The 24,146-nt window shown below is 54.1% G+C and overlaps 1 protein-coding gene across 10 annotated transcripts in view; it reads right to left on the reverse strand.

Moving 5' to 3' along the window:
• The window catches only part of LOC149349674 (uncharacterized), a 289,088-nt gene that overhangs the window by 182,433 nt on the left and 82,509 nt on the right, over positions 1–24,146 (reverse strand). For all 10 annotated transcript variants that reach the window (XM_089578727.1, XM_089578725.1, XM_089578732.1 and 7 more), the window contains exon 2: positions 2,855–2,995. In XM_089578727.1, the coding sequence (XP_089434853.1) occupies positions 2,855–2,995 (141 nt within the window). The remainder of the gene's footprint in view (positions 1–2,854; positions 2,996–24,146) is intronic.

A 24,146-nucleotide genomic window follows, 5' to 3' on the forward strand; every position in this document is an offset into this window, starting at 1 on the left:
GCGTCCAGGAATCGAATCTGCAGTATTGCCAGCCGACAAAAGCCACGAGTGAAACGCAGCTGTTCTGGCGGATTGCAAAATGTCATCCGTTATCGAAAAGCCAAACGTAGTTACCTTTCTTCTGGCAGACTATATAAAGTATGCTTCCGCAAAACGCAATGAGACACGTATACCTCCGCCAGTTTCCACACAGGATAAAATTATTCAACCGCAACTGGGTCGCTTGAATGCCGCCACCATTGCTTCATCAAGTGAGACATCCACAGGACAACTGCTGCCGTCTAGGCCGGAATCGAAAGCAAACGCTGCAGACGGATTTGACCCAATTGTGAACGTTATTATATTTACACATAGCGAGAAACTAGCCCGAATCGTACTCCCACATGAAGGTTCCCTGCGAAGCGTACGTACTATTGGGGACGGAAGCGCCCACGACGTGAAAGTACACGCAACAATATATTAATGAGAAAGCAATACTAGTCCCATTAAAAGAAAAGTCGGCGGCGTGTGAGTACGCGCAGATGGTACAGAAAATCTCAGCGACGGGAAGAGAAAGGGGTGACGTCATACAGGACGTACACTGCGAGCCGAGCATCGCCATTTCAGACAGTCATGTACTCGTTCGTTCGTCTATATATACCCCCACTGGCTGACCTCAATGTGGCGCCAGTTTCCCCGACTACATTCGCACCAAAATTGTGACGCAACCGTTTGTCCTGCAGCGTTCCGGGTGGAGTCATACGATTTCTCATTGCATATAGCATACGTCTCTTAGTTAGGCTGGAGGCTAGCTCGCGACAGGTATTCGAACCGAGTGTCCTAGTGTTTCACTCGGACCTCTGCGGATTCAGCGTTTGTGGAATCAGCGCTGAGAGGCGCGTCTCCGTTTCATTTCTCAGTGCGCAACCTGCGTCGAGGTCGAACACACACGATGACACACTCGTGCTTTCGCCTTCACAGCACGTAAGCAGACCTAAGTGCCTTCTGAATTTCTTTTTATCGCCGTGCCCATTAATGCTAGACGGGGAGGTCGTTCGAGAACAGTCTTCCAACCCTTCGGCTTGACGCGAGAAGCAATGCTCCGGCAGTCTGCAGCAGCGAGCTGTCGGAAAAATCCAACAAAAAATGCAGGTTGTCGACGCCTTATCAGGCAGGCGGCGCGCCAGCTTGTCTACTCATCGTGTGGGCTGCCTCTTGCAACGAGCGGAAGGGGGGCAGGGGAGAAGCTTCCAGACGAGATCACCCCCGGGCGTGCGAAATGACGCGCCATTTGCTACTTTTTCTTAATTAGTACTTCTTTTTTAATTACGGGCACGCATTAGCATACATCAGTAGGCATACCAGACCATGTGATATGCCACAAGACACGCAAGGTCTGCCTTCAACCACGTCGAACGAAAGTGTCTCAATGGCCTATGGTTAATGGGTTTGATTCCGAACTAATGCTCAATTTTATTTTCAGCGCAATTAGTTACTTTACATCCTTCAATGCCACAATGGCATTTCAGTCATGCTACGACATCATGGCCAACATTTAACTGCAGTTTTAATCGTTTTCATTATACAGCTGAATGTGTGATGTCACAACCTTCTGGACCAACCCTGAATTAATGTGACAACGCGCACTTCTCATTTCAACGTCCGCTCTGGCGATGTCGTATTAAGTCATGTGGGTGTTTACGCCTCCACCTAGAGCGAGAGTACAACTGCATCATGGTTCCACACGGGGGCGTCTGAAGAAAACAGCGCCCAGTACTAGTCCCATTCACAGCCTGTAACTATCAGCTTGCGCCGCTTGCGATTCGGGCAGTAAAGCCTACGCATACCTTCGCGGACCCCGACCTCCTCCCGGTGAACTGTGCGGCGAACACAATGGCTCGCAAGGTCACGGTGGCAGGGACAATAGAGGGCCGCAGAATGCCCACGCGAGCCCTCTTCGGCGCTACGACGCGACGCTGAGCAACGGTTCGCGACAATGCTCTAAGGGGGAACACGAACCGCAAATGTCGCCATTAAGCGCACACCCACTGTACCACGCAACCGCGTCGCGAGAGACAATGGCGAAACAGCGACGAACGAGCCTCGTAGGCTGAGGTCGGAAGAAATGTGCGACGCCCCGCGCGTATAACGCAGGGGAGAGACATTTTGCCGACTCTAATATTTGTTTTCGTGAAAGAAAAAAAAAAAAGTAGGGCAGCGGCACTATGCGCACGAGTCTGCGTAAGGGAGAAGAAGTGAAGTCATCAAGAATGAAAAGCGTCAGCTAAGGTCATGTTACACTCGCGCGACGCGCGATGCTGAAGAAAAAATGCAGCAGGACAAGAAGAGCCGGCGACAATAACTATGGCGACAAGCATTGGAATGGCAAGGACGACGCACTAAGGCACAGCTGGGAAGATACATTTTCCGCTAAAAACGCTGCACGCGGAGATCGTGCAGAGTCGCTTCTGTATCGAACGTCGTAACATTTAGGGTAAATGTGACCGCGAAAGTCAGCGCATTTATAATAAACAGGTCCTACGACTGGGGGGCCGGATTAACGGAACAATCGCCATCGGTCACGTGGCAAAATGCACCTGCGGCGAAACAGGAAACACACAAGGAGTGCGCACTTGACTTCGACGACTGTTGAACACTGCAAGAGACAGATAGAGGACTTCGCGCGTACTGCGTCTCATACCTCGTGTCCGACGCTGCAACAGTTAGGGCGCCCAACGGCGCAGGCACCAAGTACGACCCGCTACGACAGCCAGGCACAACCAGAGGCTCAAGCGGACCGTCGCGGCCGTGATGAGGCGGGCACCGAGCCAGCGTCATCGCGCCGCGCACGGGTAGCTGGGGGCAAGGGACTCACCAGAGCGGGGCTCGGTGTCTCGTCGGGGTTCCGCACATGCCACGTCAGGGTCTCCTCGACGAGAAACGCCGCGAAGGGGTCCTCGTAGACGCGGATCCACTCGCGCCGCTTCCAGTCGGCATTGTCAAACTCCACAAGGACCTGCGAGGAGGAAAGAGGCGGGGTTGGCGAAGGGAGCACAACAGAGATCCAAGCACCACTGCTGCTCAGCCTACGCCCGAAACAGTTGAAGGAATGCAATGCGGCGTCGATTAGTAAGGCAGTTCGACCGCTAAAATAAGGCGACATGCCCGTGCATGGTAAGGGTTTCCACGCCGTGTAGCGCAGATGCCTTTCAATGTGCAGTCAGGTCCCAGCGAAATGTGAACACCGAGGCGCATGGTTTTTGACGAGTTCTGGGTAACGTGGCGGATGTACACGAGGAACAGAGGCACTCGAATTCAACTGCAACATAGGTTTTCCTAATCGTACATGCACAACTTTGGATTGGATGGGATTTGGGGCTTATTTCTTTATAACGGCGGACATTACACGAAAGTCCTAGCCAACTTTGTGACGCTACGGCGGAGTCTGTCCCGCCGTGTCGTCACCACCACCTAACGCTTCAGCCTACTCCAATTTTCAAGGCGGCGCTTTGTTGTTTCGACCGCCCTGGCCTTGGTAATGCCCCTCGCCCGTGGCCAGCATGCACATAGACCACCCAAGCGGCGAATCACAGGTGAGAAAGCACTGTGTTACGGAGTCCCCGGATCCGTTCCTGTACGGACCTATTCGCTGCAAGGTGTACTCCGCACCCCGCAGCGCTGCTCCGGGACGGTAACACTCGGCAGAATGCGGCGCGCTGACGACGCTCTACGCTGTGAGAACTGCTACGAATTCCTTCGGTAAATGCAGGATCGGCCGCTTCCAGCCGGGGCTGCAGTTACTTTCGAAGCTGCCAGACATGCCAGGAGAAGAACTGCGCGCACGCCAAGAAAATGTAAATTAGGCGGCACGAATCGACTGCACCGCGCTCGCTACTTAGCGCCAAAACCGTTTCATTGTCCTGACACGAGCCAGTGCAAGAGCCGAGACCGCACACGGGCGGAATCATGCATTTTCATGCTGCCACGTGGCAGCGGACTTCCGGCCGAAGAAAGCCCAGCGTGGCCGGTGGTGTCCGGCGCAAGCTGTCCTTGAAGGGCCGCCGCCAAGAGAATCAATCAGGCCCTTTCAACCCGAGGGGCTGCGTCCATTAGCGGCACCCGAGAGAGCGCCGACCGCTGACCGATGCTGCTGCTGCCATGGCAACAAACGCGGCTGCTCGCGACAGCTGCGGCCTGAGTGCGCGCATCCCGGGCAACCTCGAGTTGCGTGCAACGTCAACAGAACACGAGAGAGTCGAGAAGGCGAGCCATCGCTGGCAACGCGCGGGTTTTGCGGAACAGTGTGTGACGCTCCGCAAGGTATCCCACGAGACCAGCTTGGCGCAGCAGCAACCCAGTCAGGTTACGAGAGTGCAGCACGAGCAGCGCTGCAGGTAATTAAAGCGCAGCATTGTGGACGGCCGGCTCGTTGCACAGGCAGGAGAGCTCTCGACGCAGTCCGGGTGAAAAAAAAAAAAAGGGGGGGGGGGGGGGGGGGGGGTCTATGGACACCCATCAACGAAGGTGTCGCTGTTTACCGAGCGAAAACGAATTCTGGAGAGAGCCCGCCGCGAAGGAAGACCGGGAGGCCGGTACACTCCTCGGCACTGGTCGGAGAGGAAAATCATGAAGGGCAACAGTATTTGAACAAGCCGCCGCTACGTGTCGAAAGAGATTACATTTTCGCCGTCCTTTCCCGCAGACGCGAAGAAATGCGGATGCCGCTGATCAAACCGCCTCTACAGAGTGGTGTCCGTAATGAGGAAAAGCAAGCGAGCGTCCTGAAGTTTTCCACGTCAAACATACGCGCTCTATTTACACCGACCAACCCAAACTGGCTGTGCGCCCAGAAAACATGCGCAGTTTTCCTAGAGAGACCTTCGGAGGAACTCCTTTTTTGCCACTGCTCTCCGCCAGAGGCATCCTGTCAGTGTAATTACTGCCGGCAACCACTGCAGGGTAAAGACGACGCTGTTCCAAGTTCCTGAGACCTAAAAGGCGCTAGAGGATCGAACTCCTGTAGTTGCAGGTTCCATTCACTGCCGCCGTACCTGTCGTTCTGGTGATGACAAGATTAGAAATGAAAAAAAGGCGAAAGAATTACGGCTCCCACCCCATACGCTCCCTGGCCGTGTTTGCTAGCATCCACCATTATACCTCGATACCAGGCATCGTTTCGTTAAGCGCAGGACAAATCGTGGATTACTTCGTCATGAAAACCCGATGCATGGCGCACAACACAATCTGCACGTTTCGCTGTATAGCCGGGAATAACTCTGGTCCCCAGGACGGAGTTGGCGGCGGACAGCGCGACGCCAGAGGCGTGCACGTGCATTTGATTAGAGCTCAGTTCCTGATGGAGGCACGTCGGCTCCTTGTAAAGGCTACGTGCTACGACCACCGTCGGGAGGAAGACCGAGTGGCACGGGGTCCCCCGGGCACGCCACAGCAGCGAGCCAACCTTGGGAGACCCCCGCGTTCAAGGCTGGGCGGCGCGCTCCCCGAGCCGCTTCCTCCTCCCGTCGAGTGAAAATAGAACGAGGAAGGCCCCAAAGGAAGAAGACATCCGCCCCGGAAGCTGACATAACACGGTTACCGCCGGCGAAAGTGGGTCCCCCTCGGCCACCTCGCCGTCAATTTCGGGGTCGCCGAGCCACGCTCGAGCGCCCCCCGCGCACAGGCGAAGCCAGCCGCCCAGGAAGGGACGCCGCCATCGACCGGCGGGGGCAACGACCCCGCGCACTCTTTCATCAGCGCGTGCCAATCAATAAGTGCGCGCCTCACAGTCCACCTTGGCAACGGCAGGGCCCCACCGCCCGGACCCTGGGTTAATGACCCAGAAACAGAGCGCTCTCCCCTCCTGCCTGGAATACCACGGCTGGACGGGGTGAGTCCATGCCCCCGCTGGAAGACGAGAGAACTACCGCACACAGCAGACACTGGGCTCATCTGGCTGCGATGACCTAGATATCGCCGATGGCAAGTCCCCCAACTACGCAAGACAGTCGCACAACAATAATAAAAAAAAAATTAAAAATGGACTGTATTCACATTGTAGCATAAAGTTCCGCCAGTGCGCGCGCTTCTAAAGCGAAGAAAGCTTCGTATTAACGCGATGGCGTTAAAAGGCATGGTTCTCCAGGAAATACGGTGTCGGCGTTGTGAGCGAAAAATCACGGACATGGCTCTGGCAGGTGGGCCACCTGGGTCACGTGACCTTGTGGCGTCATCCCAACCTGCCCACCGGATAGTGAGCAAACTGCCCACCGTGGCAGGTAGCACTTAAATTAATGAGTGGCCGCTTGGGAAGAGCAACCTGGGTCGCACAACGCTCAGCGCTGGGAGCCCCTGCCACCGCAGGGCAGTGGCGCATCGCTCAACCGCTGCACCATTGCGCCAGGAAGGGTATTAGGACTCCAAGGAATCTATGAACGTAGAGCATTACCCGCTGCATATATGGGAATTGACCAACTACGCTATATCATCATATCCTTAAAAGGCGGAGCTTAAGTGTCCCATGCAAATTTTGCAGTGCGGAACGCGTGCACATCTAGCTGGTGACATCCGCGCTGCACAATTACACGTCGAGCACAGTGGCAGCAGCACCAGGCCACGACCACGGTGAAAAGGCCTCCGTTGGAGAGGAAGCTCTACGTGGCAAAAGTTTGGAAGCTCTACGCTGTTTACTGATCCCAGGTCGCGCATAGCAGCCGGCAGCAAAGAACACGCATCAAGAACGCGACGCTTCGTGGTATGTTTGCCGTGTAAACAGACCAACGGAATCCCGTTCGCTCGACTTCAGCCACATGTGGACGCCCCTATGCTCACGCGAAGCTCTCCAGTTTTGTGGAGACCCTCGCCACACTTTCCCTCGGCGCATTTTCCTGCCTTTGCATCTGAGCGCAAATACTGCTGAATGCTGTTTTCAGCACTTTGTATGTCAGTGACGCACCGCACGAGTGGGAATAACACACTTTCTTTTAGAAAGGAGTCAGACCCATAGCGTCTAAGCCATACGAATCTGGGGCGTTGATCACGCTTTGCCAGCTGGTACATATGGGGTCCGCGGCTCTACGCGATGCGCCAGGAACAGTCACGCAGCTCTAGCTAGGCCTTGTCCAACAACATTTTGTCATCGAACGCCAGACTGCCGCACACGGGTTTCCATGCTAACAGCGGGTTTGTTTTTGTATCGGACGACGTGAAGAAACGTCACGAAGCTTCTCACGCCATTCATTGCGTCTGCAGTTTCTTTCGTACGCCATGGATTGTTTTTAAAGAGAACGACGTCAGCAGTAAAAAAATTATAATAAGCAATTACATTAACCGTGAAACGAGCGAAGAAACGGTTGCAGCGTAGTTTTGAATTGCCTTCATGCGTGCGTTTACAACACCCACGACGTGATAAATGGGCGTGCCGTGAAACGAAAGAAAGCATAAAAAAATCCGCAACCCCTGCTGCGCTCAAAAATGAGCTTACGTTACATAAAGCAGACAGAAATGTAAACAAGTCGAACCATCCACTTGAAATCTCGAAATGCCAACGAGCAGTTGTGCGACGTAGGAAGCACGCATAACAATGCACATGACCCCGGCGATGTGCACATTGGAGACTGCATACGTTGGGAAGGAGAGGTGCAAAAGAAATAAGGCAGCGCCCCACAATGCGCTTGCCCGCTGCTCGAAGGTAGTTGCGTAACTTGAGCAATCGTAGCTGTAGAATGTCAAACGCACCGAAATGCCACGTTTACAAAAGCACATGCGTGAAGCAGACGACATGGGCGATTGGCGGCACTTTCCGTGGACCATTTCAGGAAGTCATTGGAAAGATCATGATAGGCATTCCGACTATGCAAGCATGCGAGGCGTAAACTGCGTCACGCATACGCTGTTCTTTCTTTATTTTTTAACATCAGCGCCCATCACTGAACTTGCGTCGGCGAGCTGAGCGGCTTCTCCGCGCAGCGAATACCTTATACCGTTATACCAGCGTATAACCGGACGTAGGGGCGTTATTGTCCAGCGCCTGCGCGCTGGCACCCCGGTATTCCCCTATGCCCCTAACCGATAGCGTCACCCTATTCTGTAAGTTTATGAGGTGGACCCTCCGGAGCGCATTGCCCGCAACATCGCCGGAAACAGACACGTGTAGAGACGCGCTATCTGCACGGCGGCCTTGGCTGGCGCGTATACACACACACGTGGAGGGGCAGCCAGCATTTGAGAAAACAAGCGACTTAATTGCTCTCGCGGTGAACGGGGCCTTCCCGGGGGAAGGGCGCGCGAGTCGGCGCGTCCTTGCGGGAAACGCAGGCGTCAGCCCTGGCGTGGGCCCACCACCACGCCGCCGAGGCCTCGGCAGCATCTCGAGGAGACGTAGGAGGAAAAGGGCGCGCGCCAAAGCGGCATTAGCATCGGGCTGACAGCCAAAACACCACGGAGTATGATGCTCAGGAGCGCGCCGCGGTGCATCGGACACGCGTCGATAACGCTATGCTGGCGTCAAGCAACCAGTTTTGCGTGCGGGTCCGAAAAAAGCCCTGGATGCACAAAATGCAAACTATACAGCGGCAACTGAACTTTCCTTTTCTTGAGTACTTTGATCAAGTTCCACATCTAAAAACGACCAGCTTGCGGAGACACGCATCATCGGACAACATGCACGAGCCACGCATTACAGCGAGAACCCTTTCGTCGGCCAAATGCTAACGCGCGCGCAAGAAACGCGAAAACAAAGCAACGAGAATGCCACCCACTGCAGTCTGCGCCACTCTCTCCAGCGGCCGTCCCAGACACAACTCTCGGTGTGATGAATCGCCGCGAGCCTTTCGGCGAAGTATGTGATGGACGAGGCCCCCGTTCAGCACGGGCCCGCGGCCATGTTTACAGAAAAAGAAACGCCTGAAATAGACGGATCGGGCAGGCACGCCGTGATGCACAGCAGAATCACGGAGGCTGCGGAGCATCACGAAGCGGGCAGCGCTATGAATGCACCGCCCGCACGATGCAACGGTCACGAGGATGGCTGCACTGCAAACGCGTTATGTTAAAAAGGCCTAGCCCGCTGTCACGCGACAGTGGGTTCTGGAGGCAACTTTGGAAACTGCCGCTCTATTTGGGCGTGCGCCGCGACAGAGCTTTGAAAGAGAGCAGGGAGAAGTAGTGCGATGCCGCCGCGCCAGCACTGGCAATGCAGCGGTATACCTCCATCAAAGTGCCGACAGAGTGCCAAGGCGCCGGATGGGTTTCCAATTCGCTCAAGCTGACGTCATCTGGAAACCGCCAAGGACAGCGCGAGGCGAGCGAAGCCTGCGAGCGGCATACGTGACGCTCCCCGGCGCTACCCGATGCATCCGGCCGTCGGCGCAAGACGGCGCGCGGAACAAAGTCCCATCGGATGACAGCGACACCAAACAGGTTTGCCGCCTCGGCCGCGATCACGGCGGCAAGACGCGCCGCCGCCGTCACGCGACTCCCGCGGCGTCGGTCTCGTGTTCGCGCACATCCTCCGGGCGGATGCCAGCCCTTTTACCCCTCCATTGTTCGACGTTCCGGCCGTGCGCGATACGGTGGGAAACTGATTCCGGCGGCGCTCGACTCACCTGCATCCGTGGAGGAATTCCGCGCGAAACGCGAGCTGGCCACGAATCGGCACGCGGAGCGCGTACAAGCTGCGTGCCAGCGGAGCGAACGGTGCCCGCCGAGCACGTAGGGAGCATGACAAGCCCAAATATCCTCCCTCGGAGGAAGCCAGCAGTAATCGAAGCCAAGGACAGCGCACAGGGAAATGTTCGTTTTTCAGACTGTGGCCTTGATTGCCGAGAAATTAGTAGTTAATCGTCTATTGCACTACCGATTTCCCATTAATCAACACCAGAAATTAAAAAGAACACTTCCCTACACTCTCCTATACAAAATGCACTGGAAAGGTTGCTTTGCCGGCGTGCTTTTCGAAAGCGCATGTATTTTGGCACGATGTAGCCAAATTTTCTCGAGCCACAGCGCCGAGGATAATAGCATTTTCGAAATCATAAAAATTGATAAGGCTATTACTAAAGGCCCGCTACAAATCTCTAACTGCAGCTAGGCGCCTAACTGTAATACTTACAAAGTTAATTATTAAAAATCAGTTAACCATCTTATTACTTAAAACGATTCACTGGTTTTCTGGTGTACGCCAACGCTGGTAATACTATGCCACAAAACCCACATTTTTACCATAGATAGCCTGTTTTTGAAAATTACTAAGTCTTTCTTGAAACACCAGGTATATATGAAGGTAAGCAAAGAAATCTGGAGCTCTGCTATAAGATGTACCTGACACTGTGTGATATATAAAAAATAGGAACCACAGGACTGCGGAAGGTTCACAAAGCGACGCCCCCAAGTAGTACAATATATATATATATATATATATATATATATATATATATATATATATTAGTCCTCGGAATGTCTGACAGAGGTGAGTAATAGAAGGAAGATGGAAAAAGTGTAGGTGTTCTGCATGACTCCACTACTCGCAGCGTCGTTTTCGAGTTGAACACAGCACTTCTCTGCCGGGGACGGAACCGCCTCAAGGCAAAACATGCGGCTGCTCCGCCCCGCCCGCTGAACCACCCGAGTCCCCGTAGTGCTACACTTAATGCTCTGCCGCAACCGAAAACTGGCCGGCCACCGAGGTTGTCCTTGGGTATACGCTACAAAGCCAATGGCTCCCGAGAAATCCTTCCACCGTACACACGAGCAGGCCGCAGCAAACGAAGCTCGATTGCACGGGCAGCGACAGGAAGCGTGTGCGGCGCGTGCAACCGCGTGCCATATCGAAAAGAGCCCCCCTCCAGCGAGATAGCGCTGTGCACACGCAACGCAGACTCGCACAATCTGCCCGCGACAGCGCACTTGCCACAGCCGAGGGTAGCAAGCAGCGTGCCCATTATTAACGAACACAAACTCGCAGATTACAGCCGCGTGACGCAAGCGGGAAGCCTTCTTTAATGCCGCAAGAGAGAGAAGGGCTGCAGCGGTTACCAAAGAGCGCGAACTGCGCACGCACACACCTGGCAGCCGCCCTCCCCCCTTTGGAGAGCGGCGCAATTACCTCGTCCCCCTTTGAGCGGAGCCATTTTTCCGGCGTTGCTTTTTATAGAGTACGCGGGGCGCGGCCGGAGTGACAGTGCGCCGGGACTCCCGCCTGCACTGCAGCCCGTCGCAGGAGGCCGCGAAGCTCTGCGGCGACAGACGTGGCCCCGTTTCGCCCTCACCGGCCATGCCGGAACAGGCCGTGCCGCGCGATGACGACGCGCGCGCCTTTTCTGCCCGCGTTTCTCTCCGGCCACGCGTCCAACGAGGCCAGCGAGCAACAACCTGCCCCGCGAAAGGCCTCTCCCCGGCGTGCGTGACGACCACTGCACGGAGGAGAAGCCACGCGCGGGCACCGCCGATGACGAGCGCCCGGACGTCAGAAGGCGTCACACGCCTTCGGTTCAAAGGCAGTGCGAAAACGTCTCGGACGCGGGGCACCGCCCGGCAGTTCCTGCGCGAGGCAGAAAGGGGGCGAGCGAATTCAGCCGTGTACCTCTGAACCCACCTTAACGACCGCGTGGAGGAAACGCGAAGGGAAGGGGAAAAACCACCAAAAAGAGGGGAAAGAAGCAGCAAACAGCCGCTGGCGATGCTTTCGATTGAAAGACCCGGCAAATGGGGTCACCCCCATTATGCGCGCGAGGCCTACTACGCTCGCGCATCGAAAGCATAAAAAAGTGCGCGCAGTGCGACCTGAGGTCACTAACGCTACGAATCGCGAAGCACTGTGCCGGCATTACCAGTGAGGCCAGATACATGCGTCGATTTATTCATGCGCCCTGGCCTTCGTTCTTTACACCAAGGCCACGCCCTCGAGTTGCCAGGAAAGGAAGACAGCAACGACACCGTCCGTCGGCGCGATCTAACCGCTGTGTACCTCGCCACGGCTTCCATGCACGCAATACATGCCCACAAAATGTAAATGAAAGAAAGCTACCCACACCCTCGCTCAAAGACATAAAACACTATTTCTCGGTGAAAAGGGATGCACTGACTGCTCGGTAGATGGCCGAGCGCAGGTACTTACTACGCGCTCAAGTACCCGAATCTCGCCACAGGATCGCATTCATTACGCTTCTTTTCACCGCCGCCCTGACCTAGGCAGTCCATTACAAGTCCTAATAGGGCATCTGTTACATAACACATGCGTACAGAAACGGATGTAAAAGCTCACAACTGTCCGGGAAAGGATGTGCTTGACGTGCAAGATTCATAGTTATCACATGACTTAGCCGGGGGCGGGAGTCGGAAGGCGCGTACTGGGTCCAAAAATGAAACATAGATGTCGCCACACCCGGTAGTTTCCGCAAGATAATGCGTTGCGTCAAGGCCAGGACAGGTTTTTGCTCGCGGACCCTTGAGGCTAGACCACAACTTCCTTCGCACCATTAAATGAATCCTTTGCTGCTGCCGGACAAATATCAACACAGCCACAATGAGCCACAGTTGGATAGCCCCAGACTCCTCCTTAAGTGGGCCGCACGAGTGGCGCTCTCCGGAGGTGGCAGTTGTAAGCGCGCGGCTTTGTGCTTCGTTCTTTTGTTTTCGGGCAGCGAGAAACTGCTAGCGAGGCCGACGCCCATGCGTGCGTCTGTGGGCTGAGGGACGATTACGTGCTATAGCCCAAAGTGCGGCAGTGGCAAGAACGTGCGGTCGAGTGTGCGCAGTGCGATGACCTGTACGATGCAGCAAAGATTCCTCCCTCTCTTTGTATGAACGCATGCATGCGCGTGTGTCTGTTGTACGGCCTCCTACTATATGCCTGTTACTATAATTACCAATTAACAAAATAGAGAAACTGGGACCAAGCCGTGGCACGAAATATAGCATACACTACCTCAGTCCGAAGGCAGTGCGTAAACAAAGGTTTTGTACGGTCGGCGCTTAGGCCCGTCCCTGCCGGCGATCGCGTAAGCAAGCACTGAAGCCCAAAATGTAGGCTAAAGTGACCTCGCACCACAAGGGGTGGTGGTGGTAAAAACGTTTATTTCCTCTGAAAAGAGGGAGCTACATGGAGGTTGCTCTAGGCTCAGGCTTAGTGCCCTTCCCCTCACAAACACTAGGTGGAGTCCCTAGTACGGGACCCCAGGGGCTTCCGTTGCCGCCATTGCTCGTTCGACCATCGCCTTTTGGGCTTTCAGGTCGCAACAGGCGAGTAGGGTCGCCTATCTCCCAGTCCTCCCGGGTGGGGTTTGGGTTGCGAGTAAAAGCAGGGTTGAAGGGGCACTCCCACACCATGTGGTAGAGGTCCGAGGACCTCTCCCCACAGTGCGGGCGCTCCCCGGAGAAGGCAGGGTCAAAGTGCTTCAGCGAGGCCGGGCACATCATGGTGTTCGTGACAAGGCGGAGGAACAGGCGTTCTTCCGCTCTCGTTAATCCTTTACACGGTTGGGGGTACAGTTTATGTCTATCTTGGTATAGTTGCGTTATTTGGTCAAATGTTTAGGGGACTCCCCCAAGGTGGAGTAGATTTGTAATAAGGGAGTAATTACTCGTTATTTCCCTGTAAGTGTAGGCAGGCAACCTCGTCCCCCGCCTCCTCTGAAGAAGTAGCGAAAGCCACAAGGGGCAGTTAACGCTGGTTCCGTGGTCAATGAACTCGGCTAGGCGTCCCGCTGAAATCGCAGCTAGGCCGCAACACCATCGACAATTTAGACCTCGACGACGAAATTTGGTGGGCCTATAGCGAGAAGCGCCTGCCTCTACGGTAACGACGTATGCGCGGCCGGCGGGTGGCAAACAGCGCTTCGGGCCGATGTATGAATTGAACTTGACGACAGAAGGCAGGGATTGACACTGAGTGTAGATCGTGTGTGCTGCGCACTGAGAACCACTGGGCATAATTACGTATCGAATGTGCTGTTCACCACGAACGCACTCGGCACGAGTCTCCCGGTGACCACATCTGGATGACGCATCGCGGTGAATACGGTGCCAGAGCGAAACGAAATTAACAATGTTGCCACAGTGCAGGATGTAGTCTCCGTGCACGTGCGAAGGTTGACGAGCAAATGAATGCCGCACAGCGGGTGGAAGTCTCCGACGGAAGGCAAATGCGGTGTTTTTGTTTCTTCCTCGCCAAGCGAGTAGGCCAGAAGCCGCGCATTTGCAACGAGCAGACGCACGAGTGTGAGGGTGCGCAGTCAGACAGCAGTTTCCTCGTTAGGCGCAGCTGACGGCTGGGCTGACCCGAATGACGTGAAGTTGCACGTCGCCGGGGGAGCAGCCGGAAATGCGAGACGCCGGCCCCCCCCCCCTGAGAGGAGGAAGGGCCGGCCCGAAATCGAGTCTTGCCGGAGGACACCCACCGCAGTCCGGCAGCGAACAACGCACAAACAAGCAGAACGCGGCTGTTCCAGTTCCTGCTGCAGCGGCGCGGGACGGCGAGGGGTGCGTTGGCCTCGTTCTGCCTGGCGGCACAACAGACCGGAGGCCCAGGATGACTCCGGCCGAGAAAGATAGACCCGCCCACGGCGAGACTCTTGACCCACTTTGGGCCGAGCGCCATGCGCCGCGGCATTATGTAAAAAGCAGGGGGACCCCAGCCTCCGACCTGCCTGCCTGCCTCGCCCGGAAACCTTGAGCTGTGGCCGGCGGAGCAGCCCTGGAGTCTTCTACACGGGAATGGAACGCAGGTGCGCGCCTGAGTTAGCGAAGAAGCGAGGCTCGTCCTTTCGTGAAAACAAACCTGCCAACGAGACTCCGGTCCCCCGCACAGTGCTCTGAACAGTGTTCCGACGGCAGCCGAGCGCGGCGCCCGTAGCAACAGCAGCGGCTCGCGTGCCACTCCCGGCCGGGGCTCCGCGCGAACGGGGCAAGGAGCCAGGAACTGCGCGGCTGCAGGCATTCCTCCCGGAAGGAAGAGTACCGACTCGTAACCGCAGCAGATCGGCTCTCCTCTCGCTCCGCAGCCAAGCATGCGACAGGTGCAACGGCGCGGCCACGAGGCCCGCATTGCTGCGCGCTTAATCGCGGCCCACAGTCGCCCACGCGCTCCCGACGGGCGTTTCGCAACGAACGCAATATCGGTGCACGCACGGCAGGCATCAAGTTTTCCTCGCGGCTCGGAAGTGGGACGCACGTGCTCGGTCGCTTTCTCTCCGCCGGTGGATTTAGGTGTAGGGGCACAGCAGATGAGCGCACTGCAGCGCGTCACCCGCTGCGGGCGGAGAAATTTCGCGCATTCTTATCTCCTCGCGAGCAGGAAAAACTGAACGCGACGGCAGCGATTAATCTACGCGTGCACGCTGCTGCGCGTGATAACGCGCCGGAGCCGGATGGCCGGGCACGCTCGGGAGCAGAGAAACTGAGCAGCATAATACGGCACACGCCTGCATAGGTGTACCGGGTGTTTCAGGGAAGGTGATCACTGATTTTTGAGAATACGGCTTTTGAGGTAAACAGAAGCATTTTGCGGCACAGTAGTACCAGTGTTGGCGGACGTCGAAAAAAAGAGGCGAATCATGCTAACTAAAAGAGCGATTAACTAAATTGTGACAGTCAACTTTTTAACTATTACCGATAGGCGCCTGATTGCAATTAAATTTGTAGCCGGGTGTTCATATCAATTTTTTTAGAATTTCGAAAACGCGATTACCATCGGCGCTGTGGCTCGACAAAATTTGGCTATTTCGACCAGTTACATGCACTGGAGGACTTGCTTTGCCTGCATGCTCTTCGAAAGCGCATGTATTTTGGCACGATGCAGCCAAACTTTGTCGAGCCACAGCGGCGAAAGCAACCGCGTTTTCGAAATTCTAAAAAACTGATGTGGCTATTACTAACGGCCGGTATTCCAATAAGAGCAGTGTAGAGGGCAATAATGGGACAAGAAGGAACAATAACCTAAACTCAAAACTCTTCTCGGTATTAATTTGCCCATTTCACTATCGTCGACTAAAATTTGTACTTTTAGAACGGGCGTATTATTTTTAATTAGGAGTTTAAATTGTGAACATTTAGTACGTAGTAATTCTAGATCAAAAAAAAGTTGCACTATATTGTTTTAAATTGTAAAATTGAAGGCCCAACACAGACCATATTTTGTTCAATTATCATTACTGGATACCGTCTTTTATAAAGGGTCACTAATTCGACTTGAAACTCACTGCATGTGGTCTCAGGCACCAGTTTTTGAAGTGGAAACGCATGTGAAAAACAATGAGGTTCATAATGAAAAACTAAACGGCTCATTTTGGAGTACCAGAAGTACGAAGCACACCGATACCATTTCGCGCAACTTTCATTTGGGCTTAATTACAGGAGCTATCATTGATCTAAACGCCGTGAAAGTTTGAGCTAAGCGTTTTATAAATCTGATTCCAAGCCAAATTGCGCCATGAAGTACTTCTGAAATACGGCAAAATTCTCAATCCCATGAGCCAGACGTAAAGAAGCCACGTGCAGACGCAAACGTATACAAGCAAAAACATGCTTCCAAGGTATTTTCTGAGATTTTGCCAGTGTGCTAACGAAACGTAACCTCATTGGCTCAATTCCAAGCCAAATTGATGACCGCTACAGTATCTAGTAATGGTAAATCACCGCAATATGGTCTGTGCTATGCCTTTAATCTTTTAAAACAATAAAAAGATTGGTTTATGGGGTTTAACGTACCAAAGCGACTAAGGCTATGAGGGACGCCGTAGTAGAGGGCTCCGGAAATTTCGACCACCTGGGGTTCTTTAACGTGCACTGACATCGCACAGTACACGGGCCTCTAGAATTTCTCCCCCAAAGAAATTCAACCGCCGTGGCCGGGATCGAACCCGCGTCTTTCGGGTAAAACAATAACAATAAAAATACTTTTCGTTATCTAGAATTACCAGGTACTAAAGGTCTTTCAGCGCAACTTTAAAGATAATCGGAAACGGTGTTTTTTTTTTTTTTAACCTCCGTCAAAGTTCGCCTTTTCGCGAATTTTTTTTCGAATTCTACATAATTTTAACGCTCCTTCTATGGGTACCACTTTTCTCCGACGATTGCAAAAAGGACGGATCAATACTGAGAAAATAATTCAGCCTTCCGATTATTAATCCTTCTTGTCCTAAAGACTGCCCTAATGGAATGCCTTACTTTTTCAACAATGTTTGAGATTTTTTTGCTACGAAACTATAGGAGCAAAGAAATATTTTTTGCATTGCTTCCAATAGAAAGTTTTACATACAGTTACTGAAAAAATAATCATGTCCCTCAAAAATTTTATTCTACTTTTTGTGAAGATCCAAAATAGAGGTCTTGCGAAATAGGAAAAGCGGGTTTTCAGCTGTTCTGATAAAACGACTAAAAAAAAAATACTACAGCGTTTCTTGCGAAACTAAGTATTATTCCCTCGTGTCACCGCATTTCTCCATTACATTATAAAATTTCACTGAAAACAAAAAATGTCATGGCACCTCGATTACCGTTCTTATATGAACACACCAATACACCTATATATCCTTGAGACATTCCGAGGACGGCACGTAGTTCTGATCTTGACCTAGATCCAAGAATTGCATAATAATCAGCGCTGCGGCGTCTGTGTCCGCTATTCCTCTGTCTTTTTCCCCCTCGCAGCCTCATGCGACTACATAATGCGTACAGAGGGCCGCAATGCAGAGTTGGCTCGTAAAAAGACGAAATAGTGCCGGTCTAGCTTCTCGCCTAATTCTGCACTGGTCGCTTTAGCGACACGACGCACAGATACGTAACAGCGTAGACGGCAACGTCGCAGATGTAAGATTATGCCTGCAGTAACGTCAACCTGCAAACACAGTCACCGGAGATAACTGTTTAAACTGAAGAGACCATTACAACACCAAGGGCAGGGATGTCTCGCAAGAATCAGGTCATCAATCCCAGCTAGCAGATCCCGACTAACGTTATACGCACACCACTGACGAGAACAACGGCAGACAAAATAAAAGTGCACGCACAAACTGGGTTTCAGATCATACTTTTGGGACGAGAGGCAATTCTTATTGGCTCAATGCGCCCATTGACAGCCACTGGTTTCTCTGGGGGAAGGCGCTGAGCCGCCTCAGACAAAGCGCAGCTTGCGTAGCTTACATAGGCACGCGGAGAGGGGCGAAAACAAACAAACAAACAAAGAAGTGAACAGCGCCAACGAGGTCCACTTCGTCACGCGATTTGCATTACTTCACGGACGCGAAAGAAAAATATTCGACGGCGGCGCGTGGCCTTTACATGTTACACTATGGGCGCCCTTGTGGCTAGGAAAGTGTGCCGTTACTGGTTTGGTTTGGTTTGGTTTATTGGGGTTTAACGTCCCAAAGCGACTAAGGCTATGAGAGACGCCGTAGTGAAGGGCTCCGGAAATTTCGACCACCTGGGGTTCTTTAACGTGCACTGACATCGCACAGTACACGGGCCTCTAGAATTTCGCCTTCATCGAAATTCGGCCGCCGCGGCCGGGATCGAATCCGCGTCTTTCGGGTCAACAGCCGAGCACCGTAACCACTGAGCCACCGCGGCGGGGCTGTGCCGTTACTGTCGAGAGCAGTGAGCTGCATTTAATAACGCAGCATGTGTTGCCAGCCGGGTGTTCAGCGACCTTGACAAGAGCGGGCCACCTCCGAGCGCACAGACAGCATGCACTAAACGCCGTTGAAGGTGCACACGGATCTTATTGATCACAGCCGCCAAACAGCAAGGGATGTTCGTGGCCCCTGCACATGGGGCCCCAAGCAACGCGGCTGACGGGACGAGGAAGGAAGCTCGTTGTTGGACGTGCGCCTCCCATCGATTGGAGCCACGTGTGCACCTGTGGCCAGATGCGCACTGCGTCGCAGCGCCATGAATCACCCCCGAGCGGCACGGATGGGAAAACCCGGAAACGCGGCGGCGGTGACCCTGGCAGCGCTGCCGAAATGCGCTTACCCGAAAAGAAACGGGCGGAGGACGGGACAATGCGGTACGCTTTAACACGAGAAGCTAGTCTAGATAGAACAAGGTCTCCGTTGTTGACACGGTTCTCGCAGGAAGCTTCAGCAGTTGCTTACGGCAAATGCCGGCTAAACAAGCACGGCAGCCGTAGCAAGGGAAACGGTACCGGCCGTACGGTTGCGCTGAAACTCGCTGCTATCTAGTGTCTGACATCGGCAGTGACTGCGTTGAGATCGGCGCTGTTCCAAAGGTTGTAACTGAAATCAAGTCCAGCCGATCACTCGGCGGACTATACTGAGATAAACAAAACAACAAAAGCGTGAAAACAGTCGCTACCGAAAAGGCAGTGCTCGTCTTTTTCACTTGCCATGTCTGAACGCAACTGAAGCGCAGGTGGGAAACGGCGATCGTACGGCTTCAGCCGTAAGAGAGACTGTGACTCCTCCGAAGCTATCTGGTCAGTAACTTCCGCACCGCACAGCCGGCACAAAACCTGCCGTCCCAACGCCGTCCAACGGCGCTCCCGAGACTCGAGCCCAGATGGAAAAGGCGTCGAAACGAGCAACAGAACCTAACAATGCGAGTGGGCCCGACTCCGAGCGAGTGACCTTCATTTGCCCTTGAGGACGAAGCACGCGCGGCTTCCGCAATGCGCGCGCTCACATTCGCCTCCAGCGGAACGCGCCGCTTCCTCCCGCCCTCGCGCGGCCCCAGCCCGGTTTATTGGATTTTTATTTTTGCGCTTCCTTCTTCATCTCTCTTCAGTCGGGAAAGGGAGCAGAAGGCCCATTCACAGCGGAGTAACGCATAATGAACTCGATGCGCCCCGCTGAAAGGAAGCGTATATCACGTTACAGCCACGCTTTGTGTGTGCGTTCGCATCCCGCCATGAAGTTTTTGTGCCGTTATTCCCTTCTGTTCCTTTCCTACGGAGCTTTCTGGTATCGCCCCCTCCTTTGGTCTATTCAACTCGCAGCCATGCTCCGATGTTATGAAATGTCGGCACGGAGTGTGAAGATAAAAAAAAAAAAAGAATAACAGAAGACTAATCCGATTTCACGTTGGAAACAAGCGAGTGAGTGGAGCGTTGGGGCGGTGGCGCGCACGTTTCCCAGCGAAAAAGAAGCGCCGCGGAAATAGTTGGCTGATCTAATTAGGCGCGCACGCGGGGGCGAATTTCGAAGTCGCAAGCACACTGCGAAACACACGGCTGGGCCAGAAACGAGAACGTCGCTTTTTCTTTCGTCCGCCGCAACGATGTGCTCTCTCGCCACCGTTCGGTCGATTATGCGCGCCAGTCGGCGTCGCCGCGGAGGACGCGCCGCCGGAGCCGGTCGAAACAGGCACACCGTGCAGCCGCAGGTCATTAGCACGATACCGAACGCCGCGAAGCGCACGCGCAGACCGGACTTGCTAAAAGGAAAAAAAAAAAAAAAAGCCACAGTTTGTATCTCCGTCGAATCGCGCGCGACCGCCTTAATGCTCCTTATTTATTGAAGCGCTTCCAGCACAGGAGAGTTTGGGGGAAATTAGCGACATGACAAACCTGCGCGGAGCCGGCAAGTGGCGTCCAGCTAACCTCGATGAAAAGAGGCAACATCGATCCATTTCGCCCAACAGAGCCGCGCAATTTGTCCGCACAAGTTTTAGCGCCGGTGTCACTTGCCAAGCCTTCTTCCCTCATGCTTTTTTGAGCAGGCACCAAGGCCCAGCGCGGAGCTCAGACCTCGAGGAGAGAGGACGAGCCGCCCAATTACCGGAACAGGGCATCAATAACGAAACGCGGCGAACACGAGCCAGCAGCGCACCGCGTCGCTCCGCAAGGGCCGAACAAGCGAGAAGGTCGCTTGCGCAACCTGTTCATTCCGGGCCGCCGCCGCAATAAATTCTACCCGGCGAAGCGATAAGCCGGGAAAAGCCGCTGCTGCGGCAGCCCCGTTATCGCGCATGCCCGAGCGAGGCCGCGGGCGCGGCTATTTCGGCCGATGGCCCGCATTCCTCTGGAGGCAAGAAAGTGATCCCGCGCACGAGTCCGCTCCGAGGAGGAAGCCAAGCGAAGCACGGTGCGGCCGCATTCAGCTAAACAGGACGGCAGGCAAACGTCGAGGGCGTTGTTGAGAAGGGATTAGAGCCATCATTGAACAGCTGGCGCATGTCCGTCATCACAGTATGGGGCCTTCGGCGAGCGCGTACTAGGCAGAACATGAGACAGAAGACAATGACCATCTCGGCAGCAGCGAGGTGGACGCAAACAGCCGCTGGACATCAAGAAACCTTGCACGGCCGCTTCGAGGAAACGCAAGCGCCAGGAAGACAAGGGCTGCCACGCGATCGCTCAGAGCCCGCCGTCAGCACAATGGCCAGCAGCGGCGTCCGTCGCGTCGCGGCGAACAACGCAGTGGCAGCATCTGGCGCCCACGCAGACGGCTATCGACCGGCCAGCTGCGGACGTCAAGCACCGCGCTGCACTTGCAGCTCCAGCGGCCGGCCCACGCCTCCACCGACAGCCACGGTTCCCTCCACGACCGTGACGAGGACGTGGCCGCCAGCCGATCGCTTAGGACACGCCTGGCCTTCCTCAAAGGCAAAGAAACTGCGAGATAACCTTCCCTGAAAGAAGCCGACGCGCTGTCCGGGACCCGCCGGCCAGGTGGATGGACAACCGCGAAGGAAGAAGAGGACCTTGCTGCCTGTCCACTTTCAGGCGGCCTCCTCCGGCCGAGGCTGACCTTCGGCGGAGCATGTGCACACACTCCGCAGGCTCACGCGTCAACTTCCGTCTGGGCCACTGCCAAACACGACGGGGCATTCTAAATCAGAAACGAAGCACGCATCGCACATGGAACGACGCGTCTGGCCTCCGAGCATCGCGAAAGGGAAACTCAGGGGACCTCACCAGAACAAGACGACAAAAACACTTTCGCGTTTGGATTTCCCCCGTAAAGATGCGGACAAGTAGTTGCGCTGTTCCCCAAAATCAGCCTTGTGCAGTTTGCTCCGCGGTCTCCTTTCTCAGATAAGCAAGCAATCACAGAAGACACGAAAAGTTGATCACTAAGGACGAGGCGAAGACCATACGCTCACAAATGTTTCAAGGAAGCCACGCTACGGCGTCCAACAGCGCGAACAACGCGATATGTCCGCTGGGCTGAAATGTCGCACCTTTTGAGAAAAAGGGAAAAATTCGACGACAGGAAAGGCGGAGATGCCTTAAAAAAAAAAAAAAATGTCCAGCTTCTCTTGAACTTCATGCAATTCAAGCTTACGCCTATAACCTTCTTATTACGTCACTTTAAGGATTACTTCTCGAGAATACCTGAACTAAGCTTTCAAGGCGTTAAGAGCGTAAACGTATAGTAAGTTGACTGCCTCTTTTTTTTCTTCTTCTTCAGTAACGTTTTATTGGCAAGTGCAAAACAGAATGTGCACGAAAGCCAGCACTACTGCCACAGGCGGCCAGCGCAAATCATCGCTTGGTTACATAAGTGGTTCCCCTGTACCAACCAATCGAACGGTCAGAAACGAAAGCGTGCATCGCATTCTAGAGACAAAAACATGTGCGAAAGGATATCCCCGCAATTTTGAAGGTCTGGAGCTAGCACAACGCAGTGGCTTTAACTTGTAAGCGGCTGCAGATAAGTGGAACGCCGACAAAACAAAGGGAGACCACTGGTACCAATATTGGTGCATGGCATTTACTCGCCCACAAAACAGTGCACTTAAAAACTGCGGGTATAGCATTCACATCTCGTGTCTAGTGAACAGACATTCACATAACGCGCCCCATCTTTCTTTACGACGAAAGAGTTCGATAATAAACATCATTGTTGGCTGAGAAATGAGGATCGAAGGACGATATAAAGTTTAAAAAAAAAAAAAAAAACAGAAGCCGAGAAGGATGTTACACGGCCCGAGGAAAAAATAAAAGAAAGAGGAGGGGTTTACAGAAGGAATGGCATTTCTGGCGCAAGACAATTTTGCTGGGCCCATGTACGGAGTCCAGGCTTCCTATATCTCATTCCATCTACGTGGCAGGTGTCCCTACAAAAAAGAACAGAAGGCAAGAGAGATACAGGAAGCGAAAACTGCGGAAAACACAGGGCGACAAGTCTTCCGCGTCGCCCAGCCGGAGGTATCTGCGAGGCCGAAGCACTGTCACCCTTACCCAGGCGCACCTCGGGACACTGAAGAGCACTCGCCACCATCGCCAAAAGCCTTGGCTAGCACACGATCAGGCGCGAACGCATGGCGATGTGCCGTCGAGACGTAAGCATACCGCGCACACCGCGCACAGCCAAGTTTAGTTCCGCAGCGAGCGGCCCAACAAAGCGAAATGCTGTCAGCCACTAATCGAACGGCGGCCGTAAGCATCTGGGAAAATCTTTACGAGAAGAGCCAAGCAGCATGCTTCACAGTGCTGGCTTGCTTCGAGATTTCGAACGCACTGAAAATGGGCACTCATCACAGACGTGGCGGCTAGGCGATTGTTACCACAGGATTCGCCGCGGTGTATGGGCGATGGCACGGAGGAATACAGAGGACACGATACCGGTCAACTTGCGGTAGCCAAGCCCTGGACAGCCTACATCTAGAAAGAAAAGAAAACTACACAACGAACCTTGGTACAAACGCGTACAAACTCTTGCTAATGGGACCGAACGGCAATGAACCATCCGACTCGAAAACCAATTCAATAGTGCCGGAGTGTCCACGCCGTTCAGTGACGTCAGTTGCTGCAGCAAGGCAGCACTGCAGCGCGCCATTATGCGGGCTGGCTCTTGAGAGCAGCGCGCACAGAAAACAGAAAATCCAGCAGCAGCGTCCGATCTCGCGCTCAGTAGGCGCACGTTTTTACGGCGAAGCGGCAAATATTTCATGCGAGCAGGCATGCGAGGCAGGCTGGAATTCAACGCGCGCGTCGTCTGGCCCAGCAGCCACCGTCTCAGACCCTCGGGGAGCGCACGGAACAAGGCGCGCGCCATTACCGCGCGAGGAAGACGGCAGCCGCTGGCAATCTCCTCGCGAGGAGATGCCAATTTGGCGCCGCCGCCAAGGGAGTGACACTCTCATAGAACCAATGGGGACGTTTTTTTTCGAAGACGATGGTGGCGGCACCTGGGAGAGGCGGTAAACGCATAAAAAATCCAATATGGCGGCGCGTTTAGGCGGCTGGTTGTGGCCGGTTGCTCGCTCTA

Source organism: Amblyomma mixtum, chromosome 3 (assembly GCF_055824585.1).
Source record: "Amblyomma mixtum isolate Tamu chromosome 3, ASM5582458v1, whole genome shotgun sequence".
In the NCBI taxonomy this organism is placed as follows: Eukaryota; Metazoa; Arthropoda; class Arachnida; order Ixodida; family Ixodidae; genus Amblyomma; species Amblyomma mixtum.